General features: G+C 34.4%; 5 protein-coding genes across 6 annotated transcripts; 2 read left to right on the forward strand and 3 right to left on the reverse strand.

The window, feature by feature from the left end:
* Positions 1-545: 545 nt before the first annotated feature.
* Positions 546-2,993, reverse strand: LOC134831157 (GATOR2 complex protein MIOS). The gene is given in 3 exon segments (XM_063844816.1): positions 546-740; positions 797-1,324; positions 1,326-2,993. Coding segments are annotated over 3 exon segments (2,325 nt in total). The 3' UTR covers positions 546-611.
* Positions 2,994-2,997: 4 nt separating this feature from the next.
* Positions 2,998-3,954, forward strand: LOC134831158 (tetratricopeptide repeat protein 1). Its single transcript, XM_063844817.1, has 3 exons — positions 2,998-3,400; positions 3,454-3,544; positions 3,604-3,954. Exons 1-3 carry the CDS (start codon positions 3,160-3,162, stop codon positions 3,884-3,886), a joined length of 615 nt encoding a protein of 204 aa, XP_063700887.1. The 5' UTR covers positions 2,998-3,159; the 3' UTR covers positions 3,887-3,954.
* Positions 3,955-4,084: 130 nt separating this feature from the next.
* Positions 4,085-16,693, forward strand: LOC134829448 (polypeptide N-acetylgalactosaminyltransferase 5). Of its 2 annotated transcripts, none has more exons than XM_063842515.1 (13): positions 4,085-4,355; positions 4,697-5,034; positions 10,742-10,940; positions 11,382-11,511; positions 11,645-11,811; positions 13,956-14,077; positions 14,141-14,410; positions 14,470-14,545; positions 14,606-14,634; positions 14,740-14,920; positions 15,510-15,649; positions 15,703-15,890; positions 15,947-16,693. In XM_063842515.1, exons 2-13 carry the CDS (start codon positions 4,852-4,854, stop codon positions 16,149-16,151), a joined length of 1,890 nt encoding a protein of 629 aa, XP_063698585.1. In that variant the 5' UTR covers positions 4,085-4,355; positions 4,697-4,851; the 3' UTR covers positions 16,152-16,693. The 2 variants fall into 2 exon arrangements, with proteins under 2 accessions (XP_063698585.1, XP_063698586.1); XM_063842516.1 differs by lacking the exon at positions 14,740-14,920 and adding an exon at positions 15,201-15,381.
* Positions 6,396-9,208, reverse strand: LOC134832329 (uncharacterized). The gene is made up of 11 exons (XM_063846314.1): positions 9,171-9,208; positions 8,912-8,985; positions 8,383-8,847; positions 8,101-8,178; positions 7,809-8,023; positions 7,612-7,748; positions 7,347-7,518; positions 7,096-7,289; positions 6,704-7,038; positions 6,582-6,644; positions 6,396-6,406 (listed from the first exon to the last, which is right to left on the reverse strand). Exons 1-11 carry the CDS (start codon positions 9,206-9,208, stop codon positions 6,396-6,398), a joined length of 1,782 nt encoding a protein of 593 aa, XP_063702384.1.
* On the reverse strand, positions 11,805-13,825 carry LOC134829447 (zinc finger protein 808-like). Its single transcript, XM_063842514.1, has 2 exons — positions 13,637-13,825; positions 11,805-13,565 (listed from the first exon to the last, which is right to left on the reverse strand). Exons 1-2 carry the CDS (start codon positions 13,781-13,783, stop codon positions 11,817-11,819), a joined length of 1,896 nt encoding a protein of 631 aa, XP_063698584.1. The 5' UTR covers positions 13,784-13,825; the 3' UTR covers positions 11,805-11,816.
* Positions 16,694-17,104: the final 411 nt, after the last annotated feature.

Below are 17,104 nucleotides of genomic sequence, written 5' to 3' on the forward strand. Positions count from 1 at the left end.
CATTGCGAGCGCTTTCGCATCACTCCCTTACGAGGCGAATGAAAATGATAACATACTTCGTAAGTGATGAAATCCCAGGTCGCAAAGTGAAAATCGTGCCGGTCCTAGTTAACATTTCACTTATTACGGAATTTGAAGAACCGCGATTTGAAGAATTGGAGATTCAAGTGAAAATAATCAGCTTACTGAAGATTCTACAGACGGAACTGATGGGATTTGATTGGCAAAGACACTGCTGGTCGAAGTTAAACAGAATATGATGTGATGAATAATTATTTGATGCACAAATGTTGATAGCAGAATCAAGCAATCTGTGACTGTGAAGAGCTTCAAACTATCAAACATATTTTTGAGATTTGTCCTATGATCTTGGAACTCTTTTTGAAAGCAACGCATGTCCGATAAAGTTCCGGAGGTTTTCAGGGAGCAGTGGAAGACACAATATTGTGGAAGCTTCTCAACGTTTATTCCTTCTTGAGTTTCCTCTTTTTTCTGATATTTTCCCTGAACTTTTTTTTTGTCTCGTACGGTAATGAACCAAAGTGTCTACTTAGATCTCGCCTCATAAAAAATTTTTTCATCTTCAAAATTTTTATAAAATTTTACAAATTTTAGATTTTATTGGAAAATAGTGTCTTATCAATGTTACTACAACAACAATTACAATCGGTAACGGGACAAACGGAGTTTTGTGCGAACCAAGTCAATAGATGCTTCATATGGCCTCCATGACGACAAGTCTAAAAATAAAAATCAATTTTAATTCAAGTTTCTCCAAATCGATCAAAATTCTTACCTGACACCACGAAAACCAATTAGAAAAGGGTTTCGCTTGAAAAATCGCAGTTGCCTTCTTACTATTTTTGTCCGTAAAATCCGTTGAACATGTCCCCAAATGCAACATACACAAACTGCATCGAGTCAAAGTCTTCCGACAATGCGGACACGACGAGATCTTATTGATTAAAAATCGCACCCGATTTTCCTCTTGAAACCCTGAAGAAATGCTTTTGCCACAAAAATTACAAAGCAATTGGATTGCTTTGGGTCTCGTCGTTTTGCTGTTCATCATGATATCCAACTGAGCTCGCTGGTCAAACAAATTCCAGCCATCGAGCATGTCGCGATACGTTTGAATCCAGTACTGGATGCGAAACGGCTCACTTGTGAAGAATCTGGAAGCAATTAAGGCAACACTTTGAATGTCATCGGAGATGTCCACGTAAGCTTGCAGCAAGGAAACACCTTCGATTGAGGAACCAGCCATCAGAATTCCACTCAAGTCACCGATTTCAATGCACTTTTTGATTTGATTGTTGATGAAAGTCCGTCAAACTGCTATCTGAGAGATATTTTAAGGCGAAACCCATTCGATCGGACAGCGGCAATTCCGTGTCTTCCAAAATGTATTCGTAATCTTTGTTTAAAAACGCGAAAATTGCCTTTAAATAAGGTTCTTTGATATCTTCCAGCAGATTGGTGGGATTATGTTTGTCCGGATTGAAGTTTTCGAGCACGATAGCGGAAATTCTCAGGACATTCGACTGATCTGGTGACTCACAATGGGATTTACTCAATATTTCAACGGCTTGTTTTAGTTTTAGATGAAAACAGGCAATCAACGCTGCCTTACAACTTTCGTGGTAACCATTTTTAGTTAAAGTTACTTCACTATTTCCGTCATCTTGTACATTCCAACCGCAGAGCAAGATGGCTTTTGTTCGATGTTCACTCTTGTACACTTTTCGTGCCTCAAATGTCGGATGGTCGTACCATTCAGCAAACTCTGACTCGGATTTCGGGACTATTGTGCTGCCGTCTTTGATGCCCAAGATCGATTTAAGTCCCAACATGCAGCCTTTTTCGTACATCAGTGACAAACCATCCCAGACAGATTTTAGTTTTGGGTCCAGAGACAAATCGCCGTTTTCTTTGATGTCAGCTATCAAGCCGTAATCCTTCAACGCTCGTTTCTGCATTATTTGGGAAATGTCTTCCTCTTCATCTTTCATCGTTCCAGCAATAAGTTTCACATCGCGAACCGTATTTAGCATCAACGAATTTTGTTTCACATCGAATTGCACGGCGTGTTTCTGAGGAACGACATATTCGACGATGTTCGAGTTCGTAGTGTGGAACAAACAACGCTCATCCGCGCCTTGAGCGAAGGTAAAACTCGTAATTGCATGTTTTGTCAACTTTCCCAGAGGAGCACAAGTTCTCAGATAAGGCTCGGAATCTTCATTTATGTGTTCGTACAAGTACAATAAATGATCTCCTTGGATAACACCAACCGTATTCGAGGTCATTGGACTCCAAAGTGCCGAGTGAATTGACTTGGCGGTCATTATTTGAGCAAAAGTCTTGTCGAAAAACCGTAAATCGTGAACTACAAAAGAATTATCTGCATAACTCAAGATATGGTACCCATTTGATGAGCATTTTATCCCGTTGGGCGTGTGTTTCGTGGAAATAGTCAAAGGATTTTTGTCTAATTGACGCGAATCGTAGACACGAATGTGTTTACTGCTCAATCCGGTGATAAGTTGTTTGTATTCCGGGTCCCACGAGAGCGAGGTGACGCCATCACTGCTGCAAACGCTGGACACGATGTACGGTGAGCTCCGATTTAGATCCCAAAATGACACGCAATAATTTTTTGTCTTTTCATATCCCACGGCGATTTTATTTTCCGATCCCTTGAAGTCCAAACAACTTATTTGACGTGCTTCGGGTAGCTCGAGAGGCGTTTCTGGATTGCCCGAGTTCCAAACGACAAATTTGCTCGATAAAAGTCCAAAAGCCACCAGGAATCTGTTATCAGTTTCATTCGTGACGGCTGTCGTGATAGTTCGTTGTAAAATATCTTTGTACCGATTTTCAGTTGTCACGAGTTTGTACGATTTTTCCTCTTCTTTGTAGATTTTCACAATGTTCTCCGTGGCAATTAAAAATTTATCCGCCGTGTCTTTTATCCAGTAAATCGATCCCATTGTTTTTTTTTGTGCGACGACGACTGTTTATTTACAATTCTTTATCAGAGAGACGTAAATAAAGCTAGGGCTGTGAATATCGAACCGCATTCAGTTTGTTTATGTCAACATCACACCATCCCTCGCCTCACTCATTTCTAGAAATAATCATCAAATTTCCCCCAAAATGACGCTGGAATTCGACAAAGAGCTCGAAGAAGAGGAACTTTTGAAGCTCGAAGAATCCATGGACGACGAAGAACTCGAAAAACGGAAGGAACAAGCGGAAGAATTGAAATCTGAAGGCAATGAACTCTTCAAAAACAAAGAATTCGAGTCATCGGTAGCGAAATACACAGAAGCACTAAATTCCTGTCCAACGAAATTCAAAAAGGAAAGATCAATTTTGTACGGAAATCGAGCAGCTGGTACATTTACTCTTAAATTTGTTTAATTTTACATTAATGTTTTTTATTTTTAGCAAAAATTCAACTGGAATTCTTCAAGTCGGCGAAAGAAGATTGCGACAAGTCCCTAGAATTAAATGATTCGTACCAAAAAATCTACTTGAGGTGAGTTTTTTCTTCCATTAAAGAGAATTTGAACAAAAAATGTTAAAAATTCGTTTTAGACGAGCCACTTTGAACGAAAAACTCGAACATCTGGATGAATCTCTGAGCGACTTTGAGAAATTCTTGACTTATGAACCTCGGCATGCGGAGGCGCAAGAAGGAAAACGACGTCTGATGATAAAAGTGAACGAGAGGAATGAAAAGCTGAAAGCCGAAGCGCTGGGAAAACTAAAAGACTTAGGAAATTTAGTGTTAAGACCTTTTGGCCTCAGTACCGACAACTTCCAAGTCACTCAGAACGGCGATGGAGGCTGCTCGATAAATTTCAAACAAAACGAATGAAATTGACTACCATTTTAATTAAATAAATGCTATTGAATTTGATAAAATATTTAAAGAAAAGTCCATAAAATGACGTAATTTTGATTTTTTTAATTAAAAATCATTCATTTGAGACGAAATTTTGTACCTGTTATCGTCGTTTTTTAAACCTGTTCGACGAACGAGCGAGCATCACAGCCCTACTCAGTCTGTGTCATCGTTGTAAACGTCAACAAATGAAAGTTTGAGTGGAAATACGATTTTCAATTTTCCCGTAATCGTCGCAATCGGGACCCTTTTTCACCGTGAAAACCCGTAAAATGACTTAGTTGTAGACATTACTCCGAGTTACAATCTTCCGTGCAGCAGCATCTTCTCAAGAAAAAAGTGAAAAACGTAATTTTTTTTGCGAAAGTGTAGTCGTGGTCAAATCATTCCGTCGTCGTCGTAGCGAACGCGAGAGAGAGATGTTGTGATGAACAAAAAAAGTGTAAATATTACATTGAGACACGGCATTTTGTTTTGCCTAAAACGCACCAACTAAATCAAGGATTTCTCGTGAACTACGGCACTTCGTGATGCATTTCCAAACTTTGACAGCAAATTAAGTGCATTCGAGTTGCACTTGTTTGTGTTCATAGTTTCGGGTGAAGAAATTTCACTCAATTTACGTAAAAATTAGATCATTCCGCGATTTAGTTGCTTGTTTTGGACGCGAAATAAATTGTGGGTGTCGAGCAAATTCGAATTTAATGAGAAAAAGTGATGGTTTTTTAACGCAAAGGGAAAAGACGATAAGGAACTAGTTCTAATCAGAGTTCTATTTTTCAGCCATTTATTGTAGTGTGAATGCCATTAATCAATTCAAGTAAGAAAGAAAGAGAGAGCGAGATAGAAAGTAGAACATTCAAGTGAAATTCCTTCTAAACACACAAAAAAAACGAAAAAAAAAAGAATCTAATGAGTTAAAAATTAAGAAAATTGTGATGACAGATAGTAGAAGTTTTAGAAGGATGTTTCGTGGAAGATTACGTACAAGTACCTGCAGAATCATTGTGCTCACGTCGCTAGTATGGTTGTTGATAGATGTTATTTTAATTATGAATTACACAGACTGCATTGGCTCAAACTCGTTTTTATGCAAAAAGTCTGGCGAGTACGACGTTGAGGTAAGTGGACTATTTCTTGTTTATTCAATGATAAGATTTATGTTTGAAAATCGACATCGGAAGACATTTCCTCTCGCAGTTTGTGTTTTGGATGAAAAACTAAATTCACGGATGACCTCATCATTCGCAATGAATCGAAAAGTCGGGTTTTTGTAGTTGAAACTTTGACTTGATGGTCCAGTGAACTTGCACATTGAAGACAAAAAAGATGCATATCGCGTGAATGTGGCCTTGTGTAAATAATTTCTCAAAATTTTTTGAAATTGCTAAAATTTTACTTTTTGGAGATCTTTAAATGTTTAATTGAAAAATTTTTTTTAAACTTTAAAAAATCAGAAAAAAATAAAAATTTAAGAAAAATTTTTTAAAATTTTTTTTACAATTTTTTTTACAATTTTTTTAATTTTTATTCTCAAAATTAGAATTTTACGAGGACTTTAGAAATATTGTTCACAAAGTTAAATCCTAAATTTAATTCAAACATAAAAATAAAATAAAGGAATAAATTTTATTATATTTTAAACTTAAAATGTTCAAGCTTTAAAAAAACAATTAAATGTTCAATTTTAAGTGAAAAAAACTTTTTTTTTCGCCTCCCTTATTTAAAAAAAATATGAGGCAAACATAAAAAATTTAAAAAAACGTCAAAAAGATGAAATTGTAGTAATTTTTAAGTCAAATAAAAGTAATAAATGTGATAAAAGCAAAAACTCAACATTAACTACTTTTTTAATATACCTAATTTTTACACATTTGCACCCAACCTTGACAAAAAAACACGAATGATAAGACATTTTTTATTATTATTATATTTAAACAACTAGATAAACAAAAAAAAAGTTTTTTTTTAACAAAACGTAAATTTATTTTTTACGAAAAAAATTATAAATACAAAAAATAATTAATTTACTCAAAATTAAACAAATTTTTTTTGAAAATGTTAATCCTTCTTTTCTAATAAATTACTCAAATTCATCATTTCCTCACAAAAGACTCCCCCGATTTTCTGTTTGGTCCGCTTGCTTTTCCGAATCTAAAAACAAAAATGATTGAATGAAGCACGACACAATCGGCAAACAAAAGGTTCTCATTAACTACTCACTCAAACTTTCTTTTTTCATCAGAATTTTAATGAATGCCGATGTCGGAAACTCGACAAATAGACATAGAAACAGGGCCACCAGTGTCGAACAAACGATGCTAGTAATTGTTGCCGTAATCTAAAATAAATATTATGCTAGTTCACTTTGCGAAACAAAACAATGATAATGAAAAAAAAGTTTATTTTACGAGAGTTGTGTTCGTTAGATGCACCATTAATCCTCGATCGGCAACAACAATGCGTTCCATACAGAGATGCACTAGATAAATACTAAAAAAAAAATAAAATAATGAAAGAAAGAGTTTTTTTTTTCAAAGTTTTTGAAAAGAAGTCAATAATTTACCGACCAATAAGTTAGTCTTCCTATAAAAGAAACAAATTTGCAATTTTAATATAAACGAAAAAGTTTTTTTTGTGCAAGTATTTCTCTCGAGTCGACACATACCTAGTGGCTGCCAAATCGGTGAATGCAAGATTTTCCGCAAGAAAATTGAAAAGAAGTTATTTTCTGCAAGAAAAAAAAACAAAAGTTTAGAATTGTTTTCATTATATCGGACAAAAACTTACTGTCAAAATTATTGGCAAACACAAAAACAACCGAGAAAGCCAATATTCCCCAGAAGTGCTTTGCGACAGTTGTCCATGCACCAATCCACCAAGCTGTCTCGTCGATGTCGTAGTTGTAGAAAATGTAGCACGAGAAAAACGGAATTGACCCAAGGGGAAACAGAAAATAAAAGATAAACATGGCAGGCGTCTTTAGCCATTTAATGACAACGGGACTTTTCAAGAGATCGTAATGCAGTCCAACGAGCATCGCGAGATAATAATTGCCGGCGTTTGTGTAAAAAGGCACATAATAATGTTGGAAAGCGTCTTGCAGCAAGTGATATTTGTAGTCTCTACAAAAAAAAAAATATTTAAAAAATCTGAAAAAATTAAAATTCTTTGAAACTCACTCTGGCGATGCCATATAAATTGCAGTGTAGCCTCTCGCGTAAGTAACGGCCGCTGGCATCAAAATAATTAACACTCCCCCAATGGACAATATGAGCCTTTTGAGGTCCCGATATCTCCAGGCGAGCATTATGAAGACTAATCCATAAATAAATGCCTGAAAATCGGATGCTAGGAACCATGTGTGAGGCATACACTGAAAAAAAATTCATTAAAATTATTTTTTAAAGAAAATTTATAAAAAAAAACTCACTGTGAAGGGAATATTGAAGATGTTATTGATATACAAAACGTTAAGCCACCAATTTTGTTGACACTGTTCTCGTTCAATAGCTACTCTACCTTCCCAGAATGGATGTCGCGAGCTTGGTCTCAATACTGATGTCGTTTCGTAGAACAAGACAATCGCATAAACAGGCGTCAGTCTGTAAAAAAAAATAATTTTTAAGTTAAAATTCATTCAAAAATTGAAAAATTCAAATTCTTTCCTGATGTATCTGTAAACAATAGCAATCCACGAGTAAGAAAATGAAAATTTATCCTTTGTGATGATGTCTTTAAAAGCCAATCCCATCAGCAGTCCACTAATTAAGAAGAAAGTTTGAACGACATGTGATCCATTCAACTGTAACATTCCCAAAATTGTGTAATATTTCTAAAAAAAATAACAAAAAAATTAAATTTTGAAACAAAAAGTTACATACAAGTTGCATACTTGCTCATAGTATTGCGTGTTGGCGATTGGAACGCGGGTGAATAAGTATGTTAAATGACCGAAAATAATAACAAACATGAAAATGTAACGAATAGCTTGCAGGTAACGTAGTTCGCGGCCCAATTTGTTCGTTGGAACGGACACCAGACGTCTGTAGTTGCGCTGCAGCGAGAAAATTTCCATGAGCATTTCACGAATTGCTAAAATTTGACAAAAAAATTAAAAAAAAAAAATTTGAAATATGCCAAAATCCTACCTGAAGCTGGATATTTGGTATCTAACTTGAAATGTACGTAATGATAGTACGTGCCGGTCATCACAACAGCCACAATAACGGATAACAATGCAAAAAATGCAGTATTCATAAAAACTAAAAAATAATTTTAAATAATTATTTGATAAAATTACGTTTTTTCAGCAGACAAAGCCAAAAAAGTGAAAATTTAAAAAAAAAAGATCTTAAAAATTTGACCGTTAAGAATCGCTTCTTTGCTAATTCAAAAATTTTTGTCGAAAATTTTTTTTTTTCTTAAAAAAAATTAATTAATTATTAAAAACCTTCAAAATTACTCACATAATTTAACATCAATATCATCATTTTCTCTATTCGAACTGCATGACACCACCGTCGAGTACCCCCGCAAGCCATATTTCGTCTTGAGATACAAATTCACGCACTTGTTGATCAAATCGTCATATTTATACCGCATCGCATTAAAACTCTGATTTGCAAAAATCTGATTATAATACTCGTGATCTACCTCGAAAGCTCTCTCGTACAAGTCATTTGTGTCTCCGTCGTGCTTTTCGAGTTTTTGCCGGCACCAATTTACGCAAATTCCATTGTAGAAAATGTCGTGTCTGAAGTGCTTTATGCGATCACTCGAATATTCTTCAATTAATTTCCATACCGGTGATGAGTTGTCTGGCTTGATGACCGTTACGGCAGAACAATAAACAGATTCGTTTTTCGTCTCAAAGAGACATCGATTGTAATCCTCTTCCGTGTATAATGGAGGCAGTTTGTAATATTCCACAACTAAAAATTTGAAAAATTTCCTAAAAAAAAATTTTTTTTTCTAATTAAATCTTGAAATACTTACGATCAAAGACATTCGTTGCTTTCGAAATTGTCAGAGTAGCAAATAAAAAAATCCATTTTGACGACATCACTCCACTAAATTTGAAATAAAAATGAAAATAAAAGAAATGAATCATAGTTGATGGTGTGATAATACAGGAAAAAAAACAAGTAATGCAAGGACGACACTTTCTACACAAAAAAAAAACGAGTGAACAAAATACTAGAAGACACTTTTCTCCAATCTTGACCTTTGTGGAGTTGATTAAAGAAAGAATTACTTGTTTTCTAATGCAATTTTACTTGTCGGCACATTCATCATGAGTAAATACACAAATTGATGTCGTAATAAGTTCTTTTTTAATAAGTTCGAATCATGCAACATGTCTAGTCTGCCATTCAAGTCCTCAGTGTCACAAAAAAATATTTATTTTTTTTAACAAAACATTTTTAATGAAAAAAAGAAGTTCTGAATAGATTTTTAAATGATGTTTTAACAAATTTTACTACAAAAACGTGAGAAATTATCGAAATACCGGAGGTCGTGACTTATGAGAAACACTCAAAACACAAAATTTAGCCTCCAGATCTTTTCAAATAAGACTCTCGTGGTTTTCAGAATAGAATAAGACCCTTTTACGATTTTTAAAAACTTCCTTATTGAAAATCATAAAAAATATTTCGATCATAAAAATTTACACTTGACATGAGATGCAAGGATGGTTATTGTGGTTTCGGTCCTATTGTAGTCGTTAAGTTTTTTTTTTTTTAATATTTTTTATAATTTATTATCACTGAAATCTTATTTTTTTTTGTCGATCTTAAGTGAGCCTTCTACTCTTTTTTTAATGATAAAAATTTTAGGGAAATTTACTAGGATTTTTTTTAAATTTTTTAAATATTTTTAATTTTATAATTTTCCATTTTTTATTTTTCAACTTTATTTTATTTTCTTCTTTTTTTTATTTTTTTTATTATTTTTAATTTTTGTTTATTTTCGGAAATTCTTTTTTAATTTTTTTTTAAATTTCAATTTTCGTTTTTATTTTTTAAAAAATTATAATTCACACAATTGTTAAAAAGTTGTACCTTTTTCCACTTTTTTTTATAACTAGATTTTTTTTATCTAGAACCTTTAGTGTTAGAACTCGCAGTTGGAAGAAAACTAAAAGTAATCAAGTGAGCAGTAGATAAAATTACAGTCAGTCGTTTTTTTAGTTTGCTGTTTTTGCTCAATGTTTGTTTTTTTTACTGCATAAGAAAAACTGCACATCTACTGTATAGAAAACGCTTACTATTAGCTATTTTGTTACTAATAACATAATAAGTCATTAAACTTGAAAGAAATGCATATTAGAATTCGTTCTATACTTAAATAGTTTAAAGATGATAACGTGTAAAGAAATTTAAATTATACCATTGAAAAATAAGTTTTCCACCGGTTTTTTTTATTAGAGGATGTGCAACTGAAGAGATAATTTTTAGAAGAGCAAAAAATTTTTTAAAAGTTAAAAATTCTTTGAATTCAGAGATATCAAAAAGGAAAATCTATAAATTAACAGTAAGAAAATATAAATGACGAAATGGTTCAATGATGTGACCCACGTGAACTATTATCGTTCAAGTAATCTTTTAACTCGATTTTAATAACAATGTGTTGAAGTTACAACTCAATTAAGATAACTGGAGACATCAGTCATCGCAAAAAAAAAAACAGAAAATCATGTAAATTAATGGATTTTTATTCGTGGCAATGATTCCGATGAAGATAATACATATTTAAAATTTCCCGTAATTTTTTTGTGGTTTTAAACATTTTTGTATTAAATTTACCATTTTTGCATCTTTTTAGTTACCGAAAGCCGCCCACCAAGTACAAGACAACAGTATCGATGACGATTCACTCGTCAATGAAGAGGAAATTGACACAAATAATTCCATGGATGATCATTCAGACATTCATGTGTCACAAACATACAAGCCCTCAACGTTGAAAAAGTGGCGCGTTGTTCCGCCGGTGCAGGAAAATTATGGAAAACCAGGAGAACATGGTAATTTTTTCTTGATTATATTTTATTTTTTAACCCTTGATCCATTTGAAATGTTTAAAATTCAATAGGAAAAAAAATAATAAATTTAAATTTTTCAAGAATTTTTTTTATTTTTTAAATAAAAAAATTGTTTATTAAAAATTATTAATTGAATTTCTTCCATAAAAAAATAGTGTTATAAATTTTTTTTAATTTAATTTAAAAAACATTTTTTTATATTTACTTTTATAATTTTGTAAAATAACTTTTAACATTCTGAAGTCAATGTTAAAAAAGCAAATTTTAATGTTATTTTCTAAAAATTGTTTAAAAGTAAAATTTCATTTTTTTCACTGCATTAATTTTTTTTTGACAAAAACTTCAAAATAAATTTAGTCTACCTGTGTTGATTGAACTTTAATTGAAATTTTCAATATTTTTTTATTTAATTTTTTTTTTTAGGAAAACCCGTTCGAATTCCCCCAAGCCAGCAAGCCTTGATGAAGGAAAAATTCAAGGAAAATCAATTCAATTTACTCGCAAGTGACATGATCATGTTGAACAGATCTCTGGCAGACGTGCGACACGAAGCGTAAGTTATTGTAACCTTCATTTCATTCCATTCGCAAAATATTTTTCAAAGAAAACAACAAACTTTCGGAACAATGTCTCTTCATATAATATTTATTATATAACAAATAAAAACGTTTTTTTTTTCTCTACAGTTGTAAAAGTAAACACTATGCCAGCAAACTTCCGGATACGTCGATTGTGATAGTGTTCCACAATGAAGCTTGGACGACGTTACTTAGAACTATTTGGAGCGTCATAAATCGGTCGCCGCGACCCCTACTCAAGGAAATCATCTTGGTGGACGATGCCAGCGAACGAGGTAAGTCAAGCTGAATTTTCATCGGGTGTATCGGGCGTAATTATTTCGCTTTCCGCGGATATTTTGTGCGAAAATTGATGACGTTTTAGTCCGCCAAACGAGATAAAATCATTTCCACACTCGAGACACTGGTACGTTTCAATTGACTCCACTTTGGGATGCTTCAGCTTGCAATGCCCAATCAAAGCACGCGAATTCCCGAAAATTCGACTGCATTTTTTGCACTTTTTCACCTCGTGATTGTCAATGTGTTCGGACAGCAGCGCTTCTGATTCGAGTTTCACATCGCAAATGTAGCATTCGTACGAGATTGTTTGTCCGATCGGCACGTAAGAATATCCAACAGGTGGTAATTCCAATGCAGATGATCTAAATTGATTTGCTGGCACCGAATAACGAGCTTTTTTGACGAAAATCGGCGTTGTTGAGTCCCTTCTGGCAGCGATAGGAGCTAAATCGTCTCCCGAACTCCTCTTATTGCTCACGATATCGATTCCCTTGTGCGTGAGGAATGCCTTTTGGTTGGTGAATGTTTCGTTGCAGTGATTGGAACACTTGTACGGCGGCAAACCCGGATGACAAATCTTAAAGTGCAAGTACATGTTATGTTTAAAACTCAATTTGCACACGTAGCAATATTGCAACTTGCTTTTTTCGTGAAGTCTCATGTGAATAGCGAAACTATTTGTGCTTTTGAATTGGCGCGAACATTCACCGCACTTGAGAACACTCGTTGAGCTTGTTTTACTGTGTTTTCGTGCTTCGGCATTGTTTTGTACGACAACATTGTGTTCTTTTTTGAGATGCATCCGGAATTCCTCGACTTTGCCAAAATGCATGTCACAAAATACGCAACTAACGGGTTTTCGTGCGTCATCGGGGTTTTCCTGATCGCCCTCATTGTGCTGAATTCGAATATGGGTGATGACGGAGGCCTTTAAATTACTGGTGAAATCACAATTTGGACACTTGATTTTCGTCAAATTTTGTCGGTGCATTCGGAAATGATTTACGAGCCCCGTGAGATTGATGCAGACTTTGTGACAAACTTTGCACTCTTTTTTCTCGTGACTTTTCACGTGACTATTGAACGTGAACATGTCGTTGCACTGCAAAGAGCATGCGGGACATTCGTACGTACCTTTCTTGGCAAGAGGAGGCTCTTTAGCGGGTTTCTTGGGAGCGACAATTTCGGAAGTTTCCATCTTTTTCGTTGTTTCTTCGTGACTTGTGATCGGTGGCGGAGTGGGAGCATCACGAATATCCATCGGTTGAGGCTCCGGAGGTAGTTCTGGCGGTGGCGTCGCATCATTTCTGCCCGGTACAGGCGTCGCAGGAGGAGTCGCACCTTCATCATCCGTATCAGAATCCGTGTCTGATAACTCGATTACCGTGTCTTGACTGAAATACGCCATTAAATTCGGGCGAATGTATTTTACCGCTGGTTCGGCGTCGTCTGCATCATTTGTGGGTTTCGCCGGCTCACTGGTTTGCGGTACTGGATCTTGTTCCGGTGGTTGGGGAGGCGGAGGTGCCGCTTTTTGTGCGTTATTCGGCTGTGGTTCGACATTTGGAGGTTCAGTGGGCTGCAAAAGTGACAACAAATTCGTCTTGGAGTCCAAATTGTCGAGATTCAAAAAGTTCAAGAAGAATTTTTCGGTCTGCAAGCACTTTCCCTTCAAATTGAAAGCCACGTTCAAGTGCAATGCGCATTCGTTGCATATGAAATTCGGCAGGGCATCATGAATAACGAGCTGTTTTGAAAATAAAACAATGAAAAATTTAGTAAAAAAGAGCCTTGATCACGAAAAAAGATAATTTTCACCTCAATGTCGAAACAGAATCTGATCATGTCGATAATTCGGGCGCTTTTATTGGAAATACTGGAATTTATATCAATCACGCCGGATTGCTGCGCCATACAGATGCGACATGTATCCTCCTCGTACGTTAGAGTCCCCTTTGTTTCCATATTTTCACCTTAAAATGTAAAATTTTCGAGAATTTAGATTTTTGTTTATGTGGACTTCCGATTAGTGATGCGAATAGTGAGTACTTTGTTTATTCGAATACTCGATTTTTGACAGAAAATGTTCAAAATATTCGAACGTTAAATTTTTCATGCAAATTTCGTCTCTTTTCAGACCATTTGGGCAAACAACTTGAAGATTACGTAGCAACGTTGCCCGTTAAGACGTTCGTTTTGAGGACTGGAAAGCGATCTGGTCTCATCAGAGCTCGTTTATTGGGAGCAGCTCATGTTAAAGTAAGATTTTCATCAAATTTTTCATTAAAAATTTAAATTTTAAAATTTTTTAAACTAAATAAGGGTCAAGTGATAACATTTTTGGATGCTCATTGTGAATGTACAGAAGGATGGCTTGAGCCCCTTTTGGCTAGAATCGTATTAGATCGAAAGACTGTTGTGTGTCCCATTATTGACGTAATTTCCGACGAAACCTTCGAGTATGTTACTGCTTCCGATCAAACGTGGGGCGGTTTTAACTGGAAATTGAACTTCCGATGGTACCGAGTTCCAACGAGAGAGATGCAACGCAGAAATAATGACAGAACGGAGCCTTTGAGAACACCTACGATGGTAAAATTTAAGTTTTTCTTAGGTTGTAATCAAAATTTTAATTAAATTTCATATTTTAGGCTGGTGGACTCTTCTCCATTGACAGAGATTACTTCTACGAAATTGGATCTTATGACGAAGGAATGGATATTTGGGGTGCGTAAATTTTTTAAAGTCACATTTTGAATAATATAAAAATAAAAATTAATTTTATAGGAGGAGAAAATTTGGAAATGTCATTTAGAGTAAGATTTTTTTTAAATTTTTTTATCGAATTAATTTCAATTTCAAGCAAAGATTGAGACCTAAGCAAAAATGAATCAAAATTTTGAAACATTAAAAAATTATAGATCTGGCAATGCGGCGGTGTGTTGGAAATTATTCCATGCTCACACGTGGGTCACGTTTTCCGCGACAAATCCCCCTACAGTTTCCCGGGAGGCGTCGCCAATATAGTATTAAAAAATGCTGCTCGCGTAGCAGAGGTTTGGTTGGACGAGTGGAAGGAGTTTTATTATGCAATTAGTCCAGGTGTGACAAAAAAGTCCTTAAATCTTGTGATTTTTTTTACAAATTAAATACTAACACCATCTCATTTGGTTCTCATGTGACATTTTGCGACTCATTTAGGAAATTGGTTACTAATATTAACATTTTTTGGGGTTGTTTAGAACTCAATCTTCACTTTCCTTGGGTTTTGTAACTATTTGATTGTCGCGGGAAGACGATCAATAGTTTCCTTTCCTTTTATACTTGACTAATCCTTTTATCAAACTCTTTAATTTTACTAATACAACGTAAAAACCAAAAGGTGTGGATGTGTGGTGGTACTTTAGAGATTCATCCATGCTCTAGAGTTGGACATGTTTTCCGCAAATCAACACCCTATTCTTTCCCTGGTGGTACATCGCAAATAGTTAATAAGAATAATGCGCGATTGGCCGAGGTTTGGCTCGATGGTTGGAGCGAATTTTACTACAATATTAATCCAGGTTAACACTAACTTAACACTTTTTCATTAAAATCTCATTTTTTAACCATTTTTTGTTGTTTTTGTGTTTGTCTTTTATCCATTTCCACTTTACTTTCCTTTAATTGACCGATTTTCATCACAAAATAGGTGCTCGTAAGGCATCCGCTGGGGATGTTAGTGCAAGACGCAATTTGCGTGAACGTCTGAAGTGCAAGAGCTTCCGTTGGTACTTGGAAAATATCTATCCAGAGAGTCAGATGCCGCTTGATTATTACTATTTGGGAGAAGTAAGTTCGAAATTTCCGAAAATTTAACATGTTTTACAAAAAATTTCCGTTAGATCCGCAACGTTGAGTCCCAAAACTGCTTAGACACGATGGGTCGCAAGTCCAGCGAAAAGATCGGAAGCAGTTACTGCCATGGATTGGGTGGCAATCAAGTGTTTGCATACACGAAACGACAACAAATCATGTCAGATGACAATTGTTTGGATGCATCTAATGCAATGGGTCCCGTTAATTTAGTCAGGTATGCGATTTTCGAATGATTTTTTTTTAAATTTAATTTTTATGTTTTTTTTCTAGATGTCATGGCATGGGTGGCAATCAAGAATGGATATATGACATGGAAGATAAGACGATTAAACATGTCAACTCGGGCAATTGTCTAACGCGTCCCACGAGAGAAGACCCTTCGACGCCTCTCTTGCGTCCATGCAACTACTCAAAGGGACAACAATGGCTCATGCAATCGATGTTTAAGTGGCAGGCAAATCATCATAGTAGATAGTATAACACAAATTAGCACAAGAAAACCTTAGCACATATTTTAGTCAGACTATAAATCATATCATTAGTAAAGATTTTTTTAAGCAACTTTCCGCACCTTTTGCACTTTTCGCATTGAAAAATGAAACAAAAACGAAACTAAATTGAAATTATTCGTTCGTTGGTTGTAAAACTGTCTTGCTTTTTCCTTATCAACTCGACTTCTAACGCCAAATCCGTACTTAATTTTTTTTTCGTTAGTTCCTCTCAATGAGATTCATTATTTTTTTATTCGCTCTACATTTACACTCTACGCCAAGTAGAATCTCTAGTTAATGTTCCAATTCAATCTTCCAATTTTTACATTTAGAATTAATAAAGCGTAAGATAAATATATAAAAAACTGCAACACTCCTAACATAAGCATAAGTTAATAAGGAATTTGAAGCATAAGGAATTTTAAATAAACACAGAAAAAAATATTTGTAAAAAAATTTCAGACAGTTCGTTAAAATCAATTGAGGAAAACGTGATGTACATATATTGAAAAATAAAGTAAAAATTTTGATCACAAATTCATGTCGCTGCACAGAACTTTACTAAAATAAAAAAAAAATCAACTTGTGATCCGCAATTATGTTATATTCAAGTTCTTACATTTTTAATTTAAATAATAATATTTAATATATTATTTTAAACTATAAGGTAAAAATATTTTATAAAAATCAATAAAAAAAAGAACATTTGCCAACATTTCAAAAATTGAGTTTTTTTTTCTTAACGACAAATTTTTAATAACGAAACCTGGGAAATTTCGAAAAAATTACTAAAAATTTTTTGCATAAGAAAATTTCGGATTAAAAAAATGAATGAAATTTAAAAATTAAGAAATTTTTCTAACTTTTGAACTGATTTTAACGGAAATTTTTATCTTTATCAAGAGAACATTGGTCAAAAATGTACTGAAATTTTAAT

The sequence above is a fragment of the Culicoides brevitarsis genome, chromosome 2 (genome assembly GCF_036172545.1).
Source record: "Culicoides brevitarsis isolate CSIRO-B50_1 chromosome 2, AGI_CSIRO_Cbre_v1, whole genome shotgun sequence".
Classification (NCBI taxonomy): domain Eukaryota; kingdom Metazoa; phylum Arthropoda; class Insecta; order Diptera; family Ceratopogonidae; genus Culicoides; species Culicoides brevitarsis.